This window comes from Megalobrama amblycephala, linkage group LG2 (assembly GCF_018812025.1).
Source record: "Megalobrama amblycephala isolate DHTTF-2021 linkage group LG2, ASM1881202v1, whole genome shotgun sequence".
Lineage (NCBI taxonomy): Eukaryota > Metazoa > Chordata > Actinopteri > Cypriniformes > Xenocyprididae > Megalobrama > Megalobrama amblycephala.
Window position 1 is genome coordinate 59,913,991 of NC_063045.1, and position 21,348 is coordinate 59,935,338.

At 35.5% G+C, this 21,348-nt stretch overlaps 1 protein-coding gene and 1 pseudogene across 2 annotated transcripts; one reads left to right on the forward strand and one right to left on the reverse strand.

Annotated features, from left to right (window-relative positions):
* LOC125262516 lies at positions 1–2,801 on the reverse strand (annotated as a pseudogene).
* A 2,067-nt stretch (positions 2,802–4,868) lies between these two features.
* On the forward strand, positions 4,869–16,105 carry ptpn11a (protein tyrosine phosphatase non-receptor type 11a). Of its 2 annotated transcripts, none has more exons than XM_048181308.1 (16): positions 4,869–5,114; positions 6,001–6,123; positions 7,567–7,761; positions 7,900–8,092; positions 9,506–9,625; positions 10,211–10,324; positions 10,437–10,533; positions 10,635–10,714; positions 10,794–10,952; positions 13,250–13,381; positions 13,463–13,617; positions 13,763–13,830; positions 14,650–14,801; positions 14,875–14,987; positions 15,134–15,234; positions 16,016–16,105. In XM_048181308.1, exons 1-15 carry the CDS (start codon positions 5,101–5,103, stop codon positions 15,201–15,203), a joined length of 1,785 nt encoding a protein of 594 aa, XP_048037265.1. In that variant the 5' UTR covers positions 4,869–5,100; the 3' UTR covers positions 15,204–15,234; positions 16,016–16,105. The 2 variants fall into 2 exon arrangements, with proteins under 2 accessions (XP_048037265.1, XP_048037267.1); XM_048181310.1 differs by having other exon boundaries at positions 16,038–16,105.
* Positions 16,106–21,348: the final 5,243 nt, after the last annotated feature.

The following is a 21,348-nucleotide window of genomic DNA, read 5'->3' on the forward strand; positions in this document are numbered from 1 at the left end:
TTAGTTATAAGTAATATAGTTTTATTGATTACAAATTAAGTAGTTTACATACAAAACACTAAGTAAAAAAATAAAAATCAAATTACAGTCAATACTTAGGTTACAAGCGTTTGTCTGCAGGAGGTGCTAACAGCAAGTTACCTAACACCGGAGAGGCCGTTCATCAAAAAGCAGCGTCTGACCTCTTGCGTTTCTCTTAGTCTTTTATAAACAACACAAACCCATGATGTAATGACACATAAAAATCCCCTCGTAAATCATCAATCCTTTACAGTTAATTGGTCGAATCCAAAATCCTGGGCTGTCATAAGCTCTGTTTCCTTGTCCTTCTCCTTTGGGCCCTCCTTCGCTGCTGTCGCCTGCAACACATCGCTTCAAGGTAATACCTGCTTTTCTATCTAATACATGTTTTTTCCTTTCTAATCTACTAACAAATGCATTATAATAGCAGTCGTTTTATATTCTTTAATAAGTGCTCAATACATGCTTTAATAAAGGTGTTACAATACTGATTATCTGTCATTCTTTAATAAGTAATTATATGCTTTAATAAAGGCATTGCAATACCAGTTGTCTGTCATTCTTTAATACAAACATCTGTGGTTGGGGTTTCTTTTTCCTCTTTCCACATATCAATCTCCAATTTATCAACATTTTGTTTTTATACAAAAGTTATTGCTCATATTCTTTCTCTTTACACATCAATTTCCAATTTATCAAGAGTTTGTTTTTAATTGTTGTCAATATCTCAATAAACATTTTTTTAAATTAATTTCTGTTGTTGTGTCTTTCTTTTTATTAATCTACTATTCTCGTAGATAAAAATGTAATTACAGTATCAAATTTGCATTATTCTAATGAGACAGGGTGTGGCTATCAACAACAGTGTGAGACAGTTGTCTCTGCACAAGTAAAGTCAGATAGAGAAAAATATACAAATTTTATTTTATACCCAGGCAATGCACAAATTTCTGTTCAGGTCATAGGCTCAGGATTAATTTGATCTGCTATTTCTTTGCACAGTAGCTATGTGTCACTAGTGAGCAATACTGAATGAACCTTCGGGTAATGCACTTTTTGGTGAAGCAATGGGTTGCGAAGCCTCAGTGCTTCGTGAGGCTTCATTTGTCCATCACCAGTCATGTCCTTTGGGCGCTTCACCGATGTCGATGTTGAACTTCACGACCTTAGGGGTCACGGTGGACATCTTGTTGCTGAAGCAGAACTTGTAGGTTCCGTCCATATGGGCGGCTACAGAATACTTCCCACTGGACTCACGGTCTCTTTATAGATCTGCTTCCCGTCCGGACCTGTTATCTGATAATGACAAACAACACATTAAGATTAATTTAGAATAAACCTCAATTTTGACAGGTACATGACAGGTGCTCCATCTATCTATTATATATTTACACCATCTTTACATCAGCTCCTGCCTCAAAAAAAATGACAGTACTATGTATTTATATGGTACTTTAGTACATGCAGTACTAAGCAAACTATTGGATTACCATGATACCAGAACCAAAACACCACAGTAATACCAGAGTATTTGTTTTGCTTAACAACTATCTAAGCAAAATAGCATGAAACAAAACCACATAACTTTCCCTTTAACCTTGACTCGTCTAAATGTTATCTAGACAATACATTATAGCTCTAAATAATCAACCAGTAATTCACTTCCGGCTCCATCCACCATCCACCTGGAGTGAGTAGACAGCGATAGCTGCAAACACCCTATAGCTAGTGATGGCCGATTTCGAAACACTGCTTCATGAAGCTCCGAAGCTTCATGAATCTTTTGTTTCGAATCAGTGATTCGGAGCGTGTATCAAACTGCTAAAGTCACGTGATTTTAGTAAACGAGGCTTCATTACGTCATTACTGTTTCGAAACATTTCAAAACAGTTTGAAATTTCAAAAAAAAAAAAAAAAAAAGATGATGATAAAGTGAATCCATGAATCATGCAGATTCAATGAGAACTGTTGAACAAGTGTCTAGGGCTTTACCCTATGGTTTTACCTGATCTCTACATTTGTAGAAGTTTTAATTTACATTAGCGTAATTAAAATTAATAATGGTAATTATTAATGTCTTATTGGCTTGTTTAGCTTGAGCCATGGAACAGAGAAACACGCAATGAAAATTGATAAAACACCACATATTATACATACACTCTATATTTAATCTTATTAGAAGATAAGTTAATTCCATTTAATTGATTTTACTTTAAATAAAACTTTTGCAATACATGTTTGGCCTGAGTTTTGTTGCATTTGCACTGTTCTGACCACTAGGGGCCACCGTGGAGACGGGTGTCAGATTGTTTCGAAGCCTCGAATCATAACGGCACATTTGATTCAACTGCTTCAGTGTTTCATGAAGCCTCGATCTGCCCATCACTACCTATAGCGGCTGTTTATGGTCTACTATATCTTTCTAATGACATTTAATAACATTATAAGTGTATTTTAATGCCCACCTCCACGTCGATGTCCAGAAATCCTCCCTCGGCGACCTCAAACGTCAGGCCCATCTTCGTGCCCGACTTCACGCGCTCATAGAAACACTCCTCCGCGTGCGCGTCTATGCTCACAAAATAGCCGCTCGCCGTGTAAGACAGCGCGCAGAGGAGCACGACGAGTTCCGAGAACGTAAACATGTTTGGTGCGGTGTATTAATGGAGGATAAAACCCATAAAAGAGACTTTACTCCGCACGGCACCGATAAAGGCGGAGACTGACAAGCGCTAGCTGCACTACTCATAGACATGTTTATGGCGCTACTGTACTGATGATGCCACGTCAAGCTTTAGACGAGCCGCCCGATGGGACAAAAAGGTACCGGAGGCAGTTCGTGTTTGGAAAACAAAAAACTACAGCGGAGCGTTATCGATTTATTTTATTTTATTTACTAATACAATATTTATTTTGTTAAAAAAAATAGTAATAAAAAAAAATGTTGATGTTGAAATTAAATAGGCCTAGTATGTTATAATTAGGGCTGTCAAACGATTAATCACGATTAATCGCATACAAAATAAAAGTTTGAGTTTCTATGTGTGAGTACTGTGTGTAATTAATATATACATATAAATACACACAAATTAATGTATATATTTATGAGAAATATTTTATGTACAAAATATTTTTAATTATATTTAATGTAAATAATATAAAAATATAAATAAATACATATACTTGTAAATATTTATCAAATATATACATGAATGTGTTTGTATTTATATATACATAATAATAACATACAGTACACCCACATATATTAGGCAAACTCATACTTTTATTTTGTATGCAATTATTCGCCCTAGTTATAATATGTTTATCCACAAATGTAAATGGGCACCACAAAATCCTTACTTGTTTTAAAATAGAAATTGGTCGCTACCTTTATTTTTTTAAGCACAACAAGAAATAATAAAGCAAAAAGATGCCACTGATATGCCCTATTTGTAATATTTTCTTTTTCTCTTCTATTAATTTTACAGGGTGTTTGTCTCAGTATTGTGTAATTAATATGTATATATAAATACACACAAATTAATGTATATATTTATGAGAACTATGTTACTTATGTACAAAATATTTTTATTTATATTTAATGTAAATAATATAAAAATATAAATAAATACATATACTTGTAAATATTTATCAAATATACACATTGATGTGTTTATATTTACATATACATTATAATAACATACAGTACACCCACATATATTAGGCAAACTCAAACTTTTATTTTGTATGCGATTAATCGCGATTAATCGTTTGACAGCCCTAGTTATAATATGTTTATCCACAAATGTAAATGGGCACCACAAAATCCTTACTTTTTATTTTTTTAAGCACAACAAGAAATAACAAAGCAAAAAGATGCCACTGATATTCTTTATTTGTATATTTTCTTTTTCTCTTCTATTAATTTTACAGTGTGTTTGTCTCAGTATTTGTTTTTAGCAATTTCCATTGATTATTAATTATTCAAAACATTTGTAATTTTTATTGTGGCTAGTTAGAGAATCCAAAATGCACTTATACATTCATATAAGTCAATTTTAATTTTTGAAATTAAATAGGCCTAGTATGTTATAATTAGGGCTGTCAAACGATTAATCACAATGAATCGCGTACAAAATAAAAGTTTGAGTTTCTATAATGTATGTGTGAGTACTGTGTGTAATTAATTTGTATATATAAATACACACAAATTAATGTATATATTTATGAGAAATATGTTATGTACAAAATATTTTATTTATATTTAATGTAAATAATATAAAAATATAAATAAATACATATACTTAAATAAATAGTAAATATTTATCAAATATTTGTATTTACATATACATAATAATACATACAGTACACCCACATATATTAGGAAAACTCAAACTTTTATTTTGTATGCGATTATTCGCCCTAGTTATAATATGTTTATCCACAAATGTAAATGGGCACCACAAAATCCTTACTTGTTTTAAATTAGAAATTGGTCGCTACCTTTATTTTTTTAAGCACATCAAGAAATAACAAAGCAAAAAGATGCTACTGATATGCCTTATTTGTATATTTTCTTTTTCTCTCATATTAATTTTACAGTGTGTTTGTCTCAGAATTTGTTTTTAACGATTGCCATTGATTATTAATTATTCAAAATATTTTTTATTGTGGCTTGTTAAGGAATCCAAAATGCACTTATACATTCATATAAGTCAATTTTAAGCTAAATCATGATGATATAAAATATAAATGATATTAAAATCTATTTAAACTAAATTTATCCGAGCTGTTGTTCTAGTGTTCCGCCTCTAGAGGGCGCGTCAGTACGGCGCGTCGCGCGCTGTGTGTCGCAGCTCTGGTGACGTTTTTCCAATCGACTCCAGAAAACTCTCCGCCGCCGCGGCCTAGCGCTCCTGTTCCCTCTTTCCCGTCATTTTATTCACTCATGTCCGTCTGTCCGAACCCAAACCGAGCGGGACTCGCTGCCGTATGAGGCGCTGAACACGGGACTGTCGATTTAAACTGAGTTTTTACCCGGAAACTGAGTGAAATTGCAGTAAACAGAGTGAGGGAGAGATGACATCCCGAAGGTGAGAAACAAGCAAAAACAAACCTAATATTCTCAGCGTTTCTCGTTTATTTTGCATTTCATGTCTCTGTTGGGCATCTTATTTTCACGATAAATCAAATAAATGTTTGTTTAAAGTGTTTTAAATGTCTGAGGTGCGATATGAACGTGTTTAAATGTCAGACAGTTTAATGATTTAAACCCAACAGGGCGAGACTAGACATGTTTTGAGTGTGAAAGAGTCAGTCTAATGAGGAATTACTTTGAATTAACTCATTTTCTGCTCAGTGATTGTATTCCATATCTGTTTGTTATGATTGACAGCTCATATTGTAGATTTGTCCACAGACAGGGTCTGTTGTGAAGTATGGCATGACAGCAGTGTGGTGTGAATAACATAATTTGGCTTTATTTTGCTTATTATAGTTAATGCATCTGCCCTGCTTGTCTTAATATAGCTTTCATTTGATATCCATAATAGATATATCTCATAAAAATTATAGATGTTTGCATAATTCAGTCTGTAAACAAAAATGTGTGACCAAAACATATTAGGGCACTTAAGTCAAACCTAAAACTGATTACATTAGAAACAAAGTATAAATAAACATAGTACAAGCACACATTTCAACAATTCATTTGACACAAAGATTATATTGTTTGAAGAAATAAGAAGGCAAAAGATCCTGCAGAATATATTTCACTATTTTGATCCAGTATTCTCAATATTTAATGCTAAAATGGTTTTATGCACACTTTTTTTGTGCCTCATCTTTTTTCGTATGACATTTTTTACTGACATTTCTGCAGGTACTTTCATGTTTACTGTCCAACAGTAGCCGCTTGTTGTCAGAAGTGTTATTGGCCAAAATCACTCTTTCATGTCGTGTGTTTTTGTCTGTCGGTAGGTGGTTCCACCCCAACATCACTGGAGTGGAGGCAGAAAACCTTCTACTCACTCGTGGCGTGGACGGCAGTTTCTTGGCCCGTCCCAGTAAAAGCAACCCTGGAGACTTTACGCTTTCCGTCAGGTGAGAGGTGACAGATGAACCAGCATTCAGGCTGGAAATAACAAGTGTTAATTGGAAAAATATTATGCACTTGACTACACTGTAAAAATATCCTGTTAAATTTAAAGAAAAAAATGGCACAGATTCAACGTAAACAATACTGACCACACCAGGATGGCATATTGTCAAAGACATTTAGATGTCCGAATCAATAGAAATCTACAAAAGTGATTTTATATACATAGAAAGCACGTTAATTGCAAGTAAAACGTCTAATTTTAAGGTTTCAAATAAGTTTTGGAAGAATAAAATGTCAAAATGTGGGTGAAATAATGTTCCATTGTCATTTAGTCTAACACTTATATTTATGTAAAAATTGAAACATACTTATTCTGACTTGTACGTATTCAAATATATTAAAGAATATATTGCATTTTAAATGAATAAATTCCTGCTGATGAATGGGCTAAACCTAGGATAGTGGCAAAGTTTAAAAACTGTAAAATTACAAGCATTTGAGGTTAAAGTAATTAGTCTTTAATATGGCATAAATAGATTTTTGTTGTAAATATGCCTGACAAGATTGACACAGAATGTGTCTGTGAAGTTTCAGCTCAAAATCCCCCACAGATCATTTATTATAGCTTGTCAAATTTGCCTCTATTTGGGTGTGAGCAAAAACACGCCGTTTTTGTGTGTGTCCCTTTAAATGCAAATGAGCTGCTGCTCCCGCCCCCTTTCCAGAAGAGGGCGGAGCTTTAACAGCTCAACAACAACAAAGCTGGAGAATCTCACGCAGCCAAAATGAGGATTGTCAGTAACGGTGTTCAGCCTTACATTGTTCAAACCGGAGTCGACACTGATGGAGAGACTCAGGAAGAAGTTACAACTTTTAGGATGTTTCTGAATGGTTAGTGGATAAACATGTGCCGTCATGTTAATCTTTAATCGTTGAATTGACCCTCGTTTGTGAAGCAGTCCGGCGTAAAATGACGGCATGACAACAACACTCTACTACAACAACTCTTCCTCTTCTCTAAAGCAGCCCAACATGGCCACGCCCCCTTTGTTGGTGTGTTCTCAGGGGCGGGGTTTATGTAAATTTTAGGGTTAGTGATGTCACCAATCCAGGAAGAACGCCATTGTAGTCCCTACCAGCCGTTTGTTGTAGTCCTTAAAAAGCGATTTCTTTAAAAGAAAATATCTCTCTTTGCATTGAACTTTGAGCGTCGTAACTTTGCAGATGTTGTTTATGCTCAAACAGCAACATTACACACTAACTAAAGTTAAAAAAGTGAAATCATAATCAAGGACCCCTTTAAACCATTCACAACTTTTCACCGTATATGGCAAGGTAACTGTAAGGTAATTGTACTGTAGCATTTTTCTGTTAAAATTACAATCATTTTTACAGTGTACTAGTATAAATCAATTATACTGAATTGAAGCTCTTCTCTTCACTAGGCGAAATGGCGCCGTCACCCACATTAAGATCCAAAACACGGGAGACTATTATGACCTGTACGGTGGAGAGAAGTTTGCCACGCTGGCTGAGCTGGTGCAGTATTACATGGAACATCACGGACAGCTGAAAGAGAAAAACGGAGACGTCATTGAGCTGAAATACCCGCTTAACTGTGCCGATCCCACTTCTGAGAGGTGAGCACATGCATAGCTCATTATCCGTCTGTCCTTCCATGACAACGTGGGCCGATAGTTGTGTTTTATAGGCTTTTTATTGGCGTCTGAACCTGAACACCCTCCTTTGATGTTGTCCTTTTTTGTTTTTTTTGCAAGGTGGTTTCATGGTCACCTATCTGGTCGTGAGGCAGAGAAGTTGTTGACAGAGAAGGGCAAGAACGGAAGTTTCCTGGTGAGAGAAAGTCAGAGTCACCCGGGAGATTTTGTGCTCTCCGTACGGACCGGAGATGACAAGACGGACACCAGCGACGGCAAACCCAAAGTCACCCATGTCATGATACGCTGCCAGGTAAAATTCAGATGCATGACTTTAGTGAGCTCAAATAGTGTAGATTTTAAACAATTATTTTTTCTTGTTTATTGAATTTGAAGATGCAGCTTTAATGTTGTTAAATGCTCTCCAAGACGTTGTTTCTACATTCATCCCTTTAAAGCATTGCTGATAAAAATATATATTAGTCATGAACTGAAACCGAAAATTCAAGATGCACTTGGCCGAAAACTGAAACCAAAACCGAAAATAAATAAATGAATAATCAATGAATTAATCAAACTTATTTAATAATCAGCACTCAAATAGCTAAAACTGAGTTATACAAACATTTAAATTGCACATAAGTTTGTATATCAACTTTTTAATAACAAGAATTGTTTTTACTCCAGTCTGTTGGTGTAATATAAACATTTAAACGACAATAAACTGTAATTTATTAAATAATGAAGACATCACTAACAGGTGAATAAAATTATAATCATTATGTAATACACTGCATATATTTAGCAAAATGCTCTTCTTAAGAGTTATTTTTTCTATCTAACTAATGAGTTTATGGATATTGAATGGCTTTCTTGAGGTAAATGTAATGTTGAGTGACATTTTAGAGCCTACAAGCTGTTTTATTGACGTCTTTCCCCGGTTGAAACACTGATTAAGGGATTACATGAGACAGGATTCATTTTGGTAACATGCCTTCTGGTGCTCATACTTGTTTATTTTGTGATGTAACTATAGTAAAGAGGAGATGAGATGATTGGTTCACGTGTGCTTGATCTGCCGCTTAAACTGAGGCGACTACAGCGATCTGTCACGCTGTAATAAAGAGCACCAACATGGCATTTATTGTTTGAATCTCATATAAAAATAACATTTTAAACTTGAGACTTTGCTTCATATTAAAAGTAACAAAGCTTTTTGTGATTATTGAATGACAAGCGTGCTACAAATTAGTTTTGAACAGAAAACGGCACAGAATAAAAGATTTTAGAACATTTTTTTACCGATTAAAATTGAGAAATTAATATTGTCAATCCAGAGTCCACTGTCCACACAGCTGACATGTTAAACTGCTGTAGCTTATCCATGTTGTGTGCACAAAATAGAAGCTGAACACAGTCAAAACATGCCATCAGAGAAGCACAAATTAAATATGTTTCAGTCACTGATTTCGGCCCTCCAAATCCATTTCGGCTTGAAACCAAAAATAGCTGCTTTGGCCAAAAATGTTAATTTTGGTGCATCCCTAATATATATTTAGGCTAAAATGTGTTCCTGCATTCAGTATGTGTTAATGTTTAATTGATGGTCTAAAATTGGAAACCTGTTTGAATAGACAGTATTTTTTTACCGCAACTAGCAGTGCAGAAATGACACGCTTTATCTTAAATCTTATGTGTTATATAAGTTGGCTATTATATTTTTCAGCATGATCTAAAGTATGATGTTGGTGGTGGGGAGAAATTCGACTCGCTCACAGACCTGGTGGAGCACTACAAGAAAAACCCAATGGTGGAAACACTGGGGACGGTCCTGCAGCTCAAACAGGTGTGTGATTGACCATTTTAAGTAAAGATCCATTGAGAATTGTACGACAAATTGCTTGTGATGTTCCACTTCAGACATACACTACTGTTCAAAAGTTTGGGGTCAGCAAGATTTTGTTTTTAAATGAAATTTTATGCATAGAGGATGCGTTAAATTGGTCAAAACTGACAGCAAAGACATTAATAAAGTTACAAAAGATTCTATTTCAAAGAAATACGGTTCTTTTGAACTTTCTATTCATTAAGGAATCCTAAAAAAAAAAAAAAGTACATAACTGTTCAACATTGATAATCAGAAATGTTTCTTGAGCAGCAAATCATCATCTAAGAATGATTTCTGAAGGATCATGTGACACTGAAGACTGGAGTAATGATGCTGAAAATTCAGCTTTGATCACAGGAATAAATTACATTTTAAAATATATTCATAGTGAAAATCGTTCTTTTAATTTGTAATAATATTACACAATATTACTGTTTTCACTGTATTTTTCACTGCAGCAGCAAAAGATCAACCCCTAACTTTTGAGTACTGGTATATTTCACATTCCTAATACCAGATAATGCAGTGTTGTGTTTCCTGCAGCCTCTGAACACGACCCGCATCAATGCAGCAGAGATCGAGAGCCGGGTACGAGAGCTCAGCAAGCTGGCAGAGGCCACAGATAAGGTCAAGCAGGGATTCTGGGAGGAGTTTGAGGTGAGAGCCATAATTTATCAGTTTTATCACAACTGATAAATCAATGCAGTTTCTCACACCTTTATAATAAAGAGTCGAGTTATGGGAATCATTTTTCATTCCGTGTCCACAGACGCTTCAGCAGCAGGAGTGCAAACTACTCTACAGTCGCAAGGAGGGCCAACGGCCAGAAAACAAAAACAAGAACAGATATAAGAACATTCTCCCCTGTAAGTGAACATCATCATCATGCAAATCCCCGAAAAAACTCACATGTGCCACATGCTGATGGGCCAATATTAATATTCTTATCTCTGTGCCTCTTCCTCAGTCGACCACACGCGAGTCGTGCTGACCGACGGTGATGCAAATGAACCAGGCTCTGACTACATCAACGCCAACATCATCATGGTAATAAAAGTGCCTTCAAGTCCTGTCAGAATGATTCAATATTTACTTGTGTAATAACGTGGTTTTTGTGCTTCTCCAGCCTGATAACGAGAGTAAATGCAACAATTCAAAGTTGAAGAGGAGCTACATCGCCACGCAGGGCTGCCTGCAAAACACCATCAGTGACTTCTGGAGGATGGTGTTTCAGGAGAACTCTCGAGTCATCGTCATGACCACGAAGGAAGTGGAACGGGGAAAGGTGAGCTGTTTCCCAAGGGTTTGACCCATCACATACATTTTTGTTGTGGTTCATGAACTAATTTTTAGCTAACTGAAATAAATATTTAAATATGTATTTAAATGGTACAAAAATGATTATTGCGTCAGGAAACGTACTTTTGAAACTTGAAATTAGGTCATGAATAATATGGGTGAAAAAAACTTAATTCATGATAAAAAAAATGCTATTGCTATTTAAAGGTGCCCTAGAATCAAAAATTGAATTTACCTTGGCATAGTTGAATAACAAGAGTTCAGTACATGGAAATGACATACAGTGAGTTTCAAACTCCATTGTTTCCTCCTTCTTATATAAATCTCATTTGTTTAAAAGACCTCCGAAAAACAGGCGAATCTCAACATAACACTGACTGTTACGTAACAGTCGGGATCATTAATATGTACGCCCCCAATATTTGCATATGCCAGCCCATGTTCAAGGCATTAGACAAGGGCAGCCAGTATTAACGTCTGGATCTGTGCACAGCTGAATCATCAGACTAGGTAAGCAAGCAAGGAAAACAGCGAAAAATGGCAGATGGAGCGATAATAACTGACATGATCCATGATTACATGATATTTTTAGTGATATTTATAAATTGTCTTTCTAAATGTTTCGTTTACATGTTGCTAATGTACTGTTAAATGTGGTTAAAGTTACCATCGTTTATTACTGTATTCACGGAGACAAGAGAGCATCGCTATTTTCATTTTTAAACACTTGCAGTCTGTATAATTCATAAACACAACTTCATTCTTTATAAATCTCTCCAACAGTGTGTAATGTTAACTTTAGCCACGGTGCACCATCAGAATCAAATGTAAACATCCAAATAAATACTATACTCACATGATCCGACGCATGCATGCAGCATGCATGACGAACATCTTGTAAAGATCCATTTGAGGGTTATATTAGCTGTGTGAACTTTGTAAATGCACTGTATTATAGTCGAGAGCTCGGGGGGGCGGAGAGCGCGCGATTTAAAGGGGCCACAGCCTGAATCAGTGCATAGTTAATGATGCCCCAAAATAGGCAGTTAAAAAAATTAATTAAAAAAAATCTATGGGGTATTTTGAGCTGAAACTTCACAGACACATTCAGGGGACACCTTAGACTTATATTACATCTTGTAAAAACTGGTTCTAGGGCACCTTTAAAATACATTTTAAAAAGAGCTCCAGGTTTACTGTTCCTGTTTGTAGCAATGCACAATTTGATTATGTATCAAAATGACTGTAAAATAATGATGATAATTTATATTTTTATTAGAGCTGCATGATTAAGCGTTAAAAGATCACAATCTTGATTCAAACACCCACACAATTCTATTCCTAACTGACAACAATTCGCCTTTGTCTATTAAACCTTTGACAAAATCACACTGGAACATTCAGATCTGGGTTCGCACTGTCACTGAACCAGAGAGAGCTGTTGGCATGTGTAGGTATGAAAAAGCTTTACAAACAGTCTTTTCAACCACACAGTATCGTTATTTGTGTTAGACATATTCAAATTAACACAGAAATACCAGGATAAATGTTTTATAGTTTGGACATAAACACTAATTTCTACGGTAGTGATCAAAATAGAGCAAATCGTCTTTTGAAAGTAACTTAGCCCTTGAAATAACATTCAAATTGAATCATTACATTGTTACGCCACTAGGTGGCGACAAGTGACTGTTCAAAATTGTATTTGTCATTGAATCATTCATTCAAGAGATTCGTTCAAAAACGCAGATTGAAACAAGTGAAGTCTTTATGAGTGAGTCATTGAATCATTCATTCAAACTGATTTTATTTTTTTATTCAAATTAGTTATACATTTTTTTTGTCAGAACTTTTAGTAAATCACATTATTTTGTTTAGTTGTCTGTTCAGAATCGTGGGAGAATCGTGACCTCCATTTGAAACAAAAAAATTGTGATTCTCAATTTATCCAGAATCATGCAGCTCTAAATTTTATTATGATTATTATTATTATTATTACTTACATAAAAATACATAATATAAAATATTACTTAAATAAAAAAAAAAAAAAACATAATACAAAATGTTACTCTTGTAATAATACTATTACAGATTTAATACACATTTCTCATTTGGAAAATGTTGCTTCACTCGGAAACCTGCAGCACATATATTTCTTTAATAAATTGCAGCCTTTGCGATTTGATAATCGCACTAAGCCAATTTACGATTTCGTTTGTATTTCTAATTAAATGTTCAGCCAAAGCTGAACTGTTCTGAGATGCATTGTGTTTTCCTTCACAGAGTAAGTGTGTGAAGTATTGGCCTGACGTGTCTGCGTTGAAGGAGTACGGAGCCATGCGTGTGCGGAACGTTAAGGAAACGTCAGCACACGATTACATCCTGCGAGAGCTGAAGCTGTCAAAAGTTGGACAGGTAAAGTAAAAATTACATTTTTACATGACACATGAACACAAGAGTTTGTCTCTAACACTAGTGTTCTGTCTGATATGTTAGGGTAATACTGAGCGCACAGTGTGGCAGTACCATTTCCGCGCATGGCCAGACCACGGTGTGCCCGGAGACCCTGGTGGTGTTCTGGACTTCCTGGAAGAGGTCAAATTGAAGCAGGAGGGCATAACCGGGGCTGGACCCATCGTGGTGCACTGCAGGTTATGAGAACACACTTCAAACAGACCAGAGCTGATTTCAATCAAAATATTTGGGGCTTTTAGTTAGACATGTCAGTCTAAATATTTTCATCATCAAGCGAGTCTGTTTGTTGGTTATAAACTTGCATTTCTGTTTCTCCTACAGTGCTGGGATTGGACGAACAGGAACGTTCATCGTTATTGATATTTTAATAGACATCATCAGAGAAAAGGGTAAAGTCCTAACATCTAGATTGATTATCTTTTAATTAGCAGTTAATCGTTATACCGCTATAGCATATATATATATATATATATATAAAAAAAAAAAAAAAAAAAAAAAAAAAAAAAATATATATATATATATATATATATATATATATATTTTTTTTTTTTTTTAATTTATTTATTTATTTATTTTTCTTGGTCGATATTTGGCATTTTTTTTACTGTCGGCATCAGCATGTAAGTTTTTCTGTTTGTCTGATGTATTGGAAGTGGGACTTATATTTTGACAGCGCACTGGACTTTAATTTTGACATTTGATTTTTGCCTGTGCATTGGAGCTCATATTCTACATTTGCTTAATTCATTAAATTTACTTATTAGGTAGAACAGAGTAGGAATGCACCGGTATGAAAATTTTGGCCGATACCAATAACCAATAATTCTTTATATTTGAAAGCGGATAAACGATACATTGGCTGGTAAATCTAAATCCAATTTTTTATATAATTTTTTTAAATAATTTTAATATTAAGGTATAATACTTCCTCATCTACCGTCAGCATTCAACAAATACGCTTTTTTATCATTTAAAAAAGTCTTTGAATGTCTAATAAACACACACACAAACCTTGCAAACTTCCAGCTGTGAAGACTGCATAAAAACATGTACTCAATGCTTTACGGTCGATCACTACTATTGATTCTCTTTATGTTAATTACTAGGCCCTACAGCCTAAATTGAGCCACAGTAATGGCTCTTTTTTTTTTTTTTTTTTTTTTTTTTTTTTTTAAAGTTAGCTCTAACCAGAAATCTGTGTTGCACAGGAGTGGACTGTGATATTGACGTGCCCAAGACTATCCAGATGGTGCGATCTCAGCGTTCAGGAATGGTACAGACAGAGGCCCAATATCGGTTCATATACATGGCCGTGCAGCACTATATTGAGACTCTACAGCGCCGCATAGAGGAGGAGCAGGTGTGTGTGACACAGATATTGAGCTTGATTATTGGTGTTACAAATAGGCTGATTCTTTTTGTCTCTCTTTCAGAAAAGTAAAATTAAAGGACGCGAGTACACCAACATCAAATATTCTCTCTCTGACCTGACTGGAGGAGATCAGAGCCCTCTGCCACCGTGCACACCAACGCCAACCTGTGCCGAGTGAGAACACGCATGCATTTCACGCAAAACCTCACGCTTTAGACAAATCATTCTAATATGCTGAAGAAACATTTATCATTATTATCAATGTTGAAAACAATTGTGTGAAATTTTTTTGTCACATTTGATGTCTGTATGTTTTACAGTTTGAGGGACGACAGCTCTCGAGTCTATGAGAACGTGGGTCTGATGCAACAGCAGAAGAGTCACAGATGAGATTCAGACTCCAGCACTGTCCAAATCACAGGTATGATGGCTCATTCTTCACCACAACACATCACAGTCCATCAAACACACCTGAGCAAGCTAATCAAGGTCTTCAGAGTTACTAGAAAGCTACAGGCAGGTGAGTTTGATCAAGGTTGGAGCTAAACTCTGCAGGAAGGTGGACCTCAACCTCCTTGGGTACTATAGATTTAAAGGAATAGTTCACCTAAAAATGAAAACTCTGTCATTTATTACTCACCCTCATGTCGTTCCAAACCCATAAGACCTTCGTTAATTTTAAGAAAACACAAATTAAGATATTTTTGATGAAATCTGAGAGCTTTCTTTCCTTCCATTTGAGAGCAATGCAACTACCACTTTCAAAGTCCAGAACAGCAGTAGAGATAATAATTAAAGTACTCCATGCTCAATTTTATGAAGTGAAGTGACTGCTTTGTTTGCACAAAAAAAAACAACAACACAATTTACCACTTTATTTATGAAAATATTGACCTGCTATCCAGTAGGGGGAGCACCACGAGGCATGCGTGTTGTGTTGACTAAAGAAGACCAAAAGTTTTGTTGCTTTGGATAATATTATTTTATAAATAAAGTGGTAAATTATGTTTTTTTGCACAAACAAAATACTCTGAAATGATTCCTGTCCGAATATGGCTAAAGACCAGCAATATTAACAGCTCTGTGTTTATCTGCAATGTCGATTCCCAAAAAGTCGTGCTGAGTCTTTGAATAATCCTTTAGTGTTTGTTGTGGCCGAATGCATGACTGTGTGTGATTTGTCTATTTTTATTCCCTGACAGGAAATGCTTTTGTTGTTGCCAGATGCTCCTGAAAACCTGAGAAGTGATCATGACTAAACGGAGAGACGACAAAAAAGACAAAAAAACAAAGGAAAAAAAAAAAAGAAGAAAAAAAAAAATCCAGAGACCGGTCCACACGAGCTCAGAGACATGCGGATGGAGTGAATTTCATTTCTCCTTCCAGCTACGTAGCCTTTTAACCCCACACTAAGAAACCACTGTGACGATCATGAAGCCTTATACTGAATAAACCCAAAACAGCCCCTGCAAAATCATGTTTTTTTGGGTGTGGAGTTTTCTGAAATCAATTCAGGCTACATTTAGCGCTTGTGGGAAAAGCTTTTGCTATTACGTTCATCTCTTACGTCTTGCCTCGTTTCGTTTTTTTTCTCTTTCTGTCTCTTTCTGGAAAGCATTAAGTGTGATATTCTAACAGAAAAAGGACACTATCATCACATACGCCTTTGCTAAAATAATTGGGAACAGAAGAGAAGCGATTCTCAGCAAAGGAAAGCTTCACAATACAGTTCATTCATTTTATATATGCAGTGAAAAAGGCCCAATACCTAATCGCAGCATTCTGTGCCATCTTAGTGCTAGTGCTAAATTCAAATTGGAGGATTTGAATCGTTCTGATCGTCCATTTTCATGTCCTCTGCCTTCAGTTTAAGCCCAGTGTCCTTAAGACTTTGCTCCAAACAGCAGGAGAACTTCAACGCAGATGGGTCGGAAAACCCTCGGTTTGCCTTTTTTGTCCCCCTGGAGAGCGACGTCCTGATTCTGAGGACTTTTTCCGTGGGACAAAACGTCCGTGTCACTGGCTTGTTTGTGTTACTGAATTATTGTTCTGCTGCATCAGGCCACCCAGCAGCTGCTTTCGCTTGGCTGCGAAACCTGTTTCTTGTTCAATTTTTTTAAATGATATTTTGCTTTTTTTTTTTTTTTTTTTTTTTTTTTTAAAGAAATTGCTTATTTACGTCAAATCACCGTATGAACTTAATTTCCAAATCACTATTTTAAAAGTGACTGCACATTTGTAACCCTGATGATTTCTAGCTTGTAAAGAGCAGTGGGGGTTTTAAAGTGTTATTTGGGCCCTCTATGATGGACAAACTTGATTTTTTGGATTAATTGTTTTTGCCAGGTCACATGCCTTCATTTTCTCTTCTAATTTGTGTCTTTCCTACACTCTTTAAAAAAAAAATACTGGGTTAAAAACAACCCAAGTTGGGTTAAATATGGACAAACCCAGTGATTGGGTTGTTTTGAGCCTGCGATTGGGTTAAATGTTTGACCCAACCTGCTGGGTAGTTTTATTCAACTCAACTACAGACTAAAAAAAAATGCTGGGTTAAAAACAACCCAAGTTGGGTTAAATATGGACAAACCCAGCAATTGGGTTGTTTTGACCCAGCGATTGGGTTAAATGTTTGACCCAACCTGCTGGGTAGTTTTATTTAACTCAACTATTGTTTAAAAATTACTATATGTCTGGCTTAAAATGAACCCAAAATATGTTGGAAATTAAAAATCTGACATGTAATTACTAGAGACAACAATAATAATCAAAAGGTGAACGTTTATTAATAAGCAATTTCGATGTTTATTATTTAGTAATTATTCATTAAACTTAAATAAATGTTAATTTCCAAAATATTTTGGGTTCTTTTTAGGTGAGTAATAGTAATTTTAAACAATAGTTGAGTTAAATAAAACTACCCAGCAGGTTGGGTCAAACATTTAATAAAACAACCCAATTTCTGGATCAAAAAAACCCAATCTCTAGGTCAAATCAACCCAGTCCCTGGGTTGGTCCATATTTAACCCAACTTGGGTTATGTTCAACCCAGCATTTTGTGTAGTTTTAACATTTTAATCTTTGCTTACTTCACTAAACCAAACTCTCGTCCATCTAAAGTTGCTTGTGTTTAACGTCAGCAGTATTTTGTCATTTTGTTTATTTAACATTTTCACAAGTGCTTTAGAAATGCATCTTTCCTCAGCAACATCGGTTCACACGTCGTCTTCGTTCACAGCCTTCAGTGTCTTGTTCTCCGTTACATTCATATTATTTGGCCTTGGCTTTCTCACTTTCTTTCACCTCGAATGTTGATTCCTTACACATTTAAAATACAAAAGTCGGTGCTCTTTGAGTTGGTTTTCTCGGCCCGTCATGTATCTGGCGTCCTGTAGTGTGTTTATTGTAAGTGTGTGAGCGTGTTTGTATCTTAAAAATACTGCTGTTTGTTTGTCCGGTCTTCTGTTTCAGCCACGCTTTTCTCAATGATGTAAAGATTACACACATCTCAGTGTGTGTGTGTGTGTGTGTGTGTGTCAGTGACCAATATCTTTCTTTTCTTTCTTTCGAAACAAACAAAAAAAAGTCCCAGTCCTCTTCGCTCCATGGAAAGCATTACAGTCCAAAGCAACTAATGTGAATTTTTGTCATCGTGAAGAGAACGAAACGGTTGTGGAACTCAATGCAAACTATATTTTTTAAACTTGTATATTGTACATGAATATCTTGTAGAGGAGAATGTACTTACTAAACATATGTAATTGCCATTAAGATATACTGTATGTTTAACCCAGCAGCATCTCTTCTCGTGCCAGACGGTGAGCCTTACAGAAGCTAATAGGGTTGATCGTGTTGTTCGGCTATCAATGCAATTAACCAACATGAACTCCTTGATAACAATAAACAAGAAGCTCACATCTTCATGGTTGAGTCCTCTTTTGAAGTAATCTGTACTATTGATGGATGCATGGATGCATGGTTGAATTGAATGTTGGTTGGATGCACAGATGATATTTTGTGTGCACATCAGATGTAGTTTTTTCTTCTTCTGAGACTTCCAGTTCATCTGTCATTGCTGTTTTTGGAGGAGCACGGCAAACAGGTAATACTGCAAAACAATATTACCATCGTAATGTAGCATTGCCACTTTCTGACAAATTGCACATTAAACGTAGTAAGCAATGGACTGAAGCTAATAGGTTTTGTTGTGCTGGACTCTATTTTTATGTTGCGCAGCTGGCTGAGCGCTGTGGAGATTGTGCAGCTGTTTCACTGCAGGGCTGTGAACGAAACTCAGATCTGGATTTTACTGGGAAGTCACATGGACTCGAGGTGAATCTGCTCGCAATAAAGTAAAAACTCAACGTTGGGAATATAAATTGGCACATAAGAGGGAGAAATTACATGAGATGTTTCTCATATACAATCTAGCTTGCTTCCTAATATAGTTGTCTAATAATTCATAGTTTCCACGTGACATCACCTGTTCCGCCCACCTGGAGGGCAAAACAAGGCTTTCCTCTGCCGCCCGGCAGTTTTTTTTTTTTGTTTTTTTTTTTACCAGGTTTGTATTAGCAAGACAATGATAGAAAAAGACTAAATGCAATATACACCTTATTAATGATGCATAGGGGGAGAGTGGGGTAAGATGAGCCATTTTTTTCCTTTTGTGGTCCTCAAGAGAAAATTAGTTAGAAGTACAATGAAAGTGTTCCTGTGGCTCAATTTACCCCAGGTTTGGGGTAAGTTGCACCATTTAGGTGTAAACTGACCATTTAACTGAATCTGAATCAAACCCATGTGAAATTTTAAAGATAATTTACCTATTTTAAAAACTAATTTAATAATCAAATTTTCTCTTTCAAATAATCATATGTGACCCGTGCTGGCAAAATGAGTGGCAATGAGCACATTTTATTGTTATTCTCACATTTTCTATTAAAAAAACATTCAAAAATGATGTATGATTTGTTGGAATCTGACAGAAATATGACTGAGCTACACCTGTTTGAAGTCAGTCGATTTTGAGAAAAATCGATTTAAAGTTTTCTGGAGGTTACAAAACAAAATAAACTAGCAACCATACCTTAAAATCCCTGGTAATAACACCAAATTTGGCACAAACCAAAAAGTCAAAACCCATATCTGTAGGAAAAATATATACATTCAACTTTTTTTTTTTTCCATGATTCCACAATTTTGTGATTGACATTAATGAAACAGCCTATATATTAAAACCTACTGTACCAAACAGATCTAATATGTCACACATCAGATGTTTTTCCCCAACAGCTGACCAAACGTTCACTTAAGACATATCAGATAATATTTAGTGAATACTCGCCAAGACAGATTTTTTGAAATACTGTAATTTCTGTGTATATGTGTATATCGGGATGAGATCACGCGCTGTCTGAAGTGTTGCTAAGTCACCGATATGCATCATTTGCTTTTATGCACAATGTAAAAAGAATCCCAGTAAAAAAACGGCAGCTGTGGTTGCCAGAACTTTACCGTAAAAAATACAGTAGCAACGTAAAAAAAAATCTGTTAAATTTACAGTAAAATAACGTTTTTCAGTAACCGATATAATGTTAATTTACCAACCTAATGAAGTACTAATATCTGTTTTGTACCTTTATAATACACTGACAGTCACCAAACACAGTGGTGATAAGAGTCACATGATGAATCAAAGTTCATCACAAGCAGTTTTTCCACAAGCTGAGAAGGACAATACTAACATATAGAAGGAGCACACAGTGTCATTCACACACACACTAAACACCATCATGGTAACATGCATGAAATTTTAAAAATGCAATAAACATTAATTTAACAACATTAGATGTAACATAAAACCCTAATGTACATAACTGATTAGAAAAAATGAGAAAAACTAAGAAGAAACAGAGTTATTTCAACGAAAATACATCAAATATGAAGTGTCACGCAGGGAATTGTGGGAATGTCAATTTACGGTTTTTTCACTGTAAATTTTACAATGAATTGTTATTTTTCACTTCCAAAAACTGTGAATTTAACGGTATTTTACCGTAAAATTACATTAAATGTACCGTTAGATCTATTACAGTTATTCACCGTATATAGTACGGAAACTTTTTGTAAACCAATTGACAGTTTTTCACCGCAGCATTTTTACAGTCTTTCACTGTTAAAATCACAGTCATTTTTTTTTACAGTGCAGCAGCCATTACATCTGTTATGCTAAAATTTTACTTTGACAAGCCAAAAACAGTTTTTAAAGTGAATGAGCGCCTTCCACTCCTCCCATGTGCTTCTTCTTTCCACAGTCTGGCAGAAATGTTGGGTGGTTTCAAAATATATGGTCACATGACAATAAATGTGTACAGTTGCCAAGATACAGTGGGTGGGTCAACTTACCCACTGGCTCATCTTACCCCACTCTCCCCCTACTATGTACAGGAAAGCAGATGAATACAGTTTCTCATTCACCCAAAAATGAAAATTCTTTTCCAAACCTGTATGAATTTCTTTCTTCTGCTGAACACAA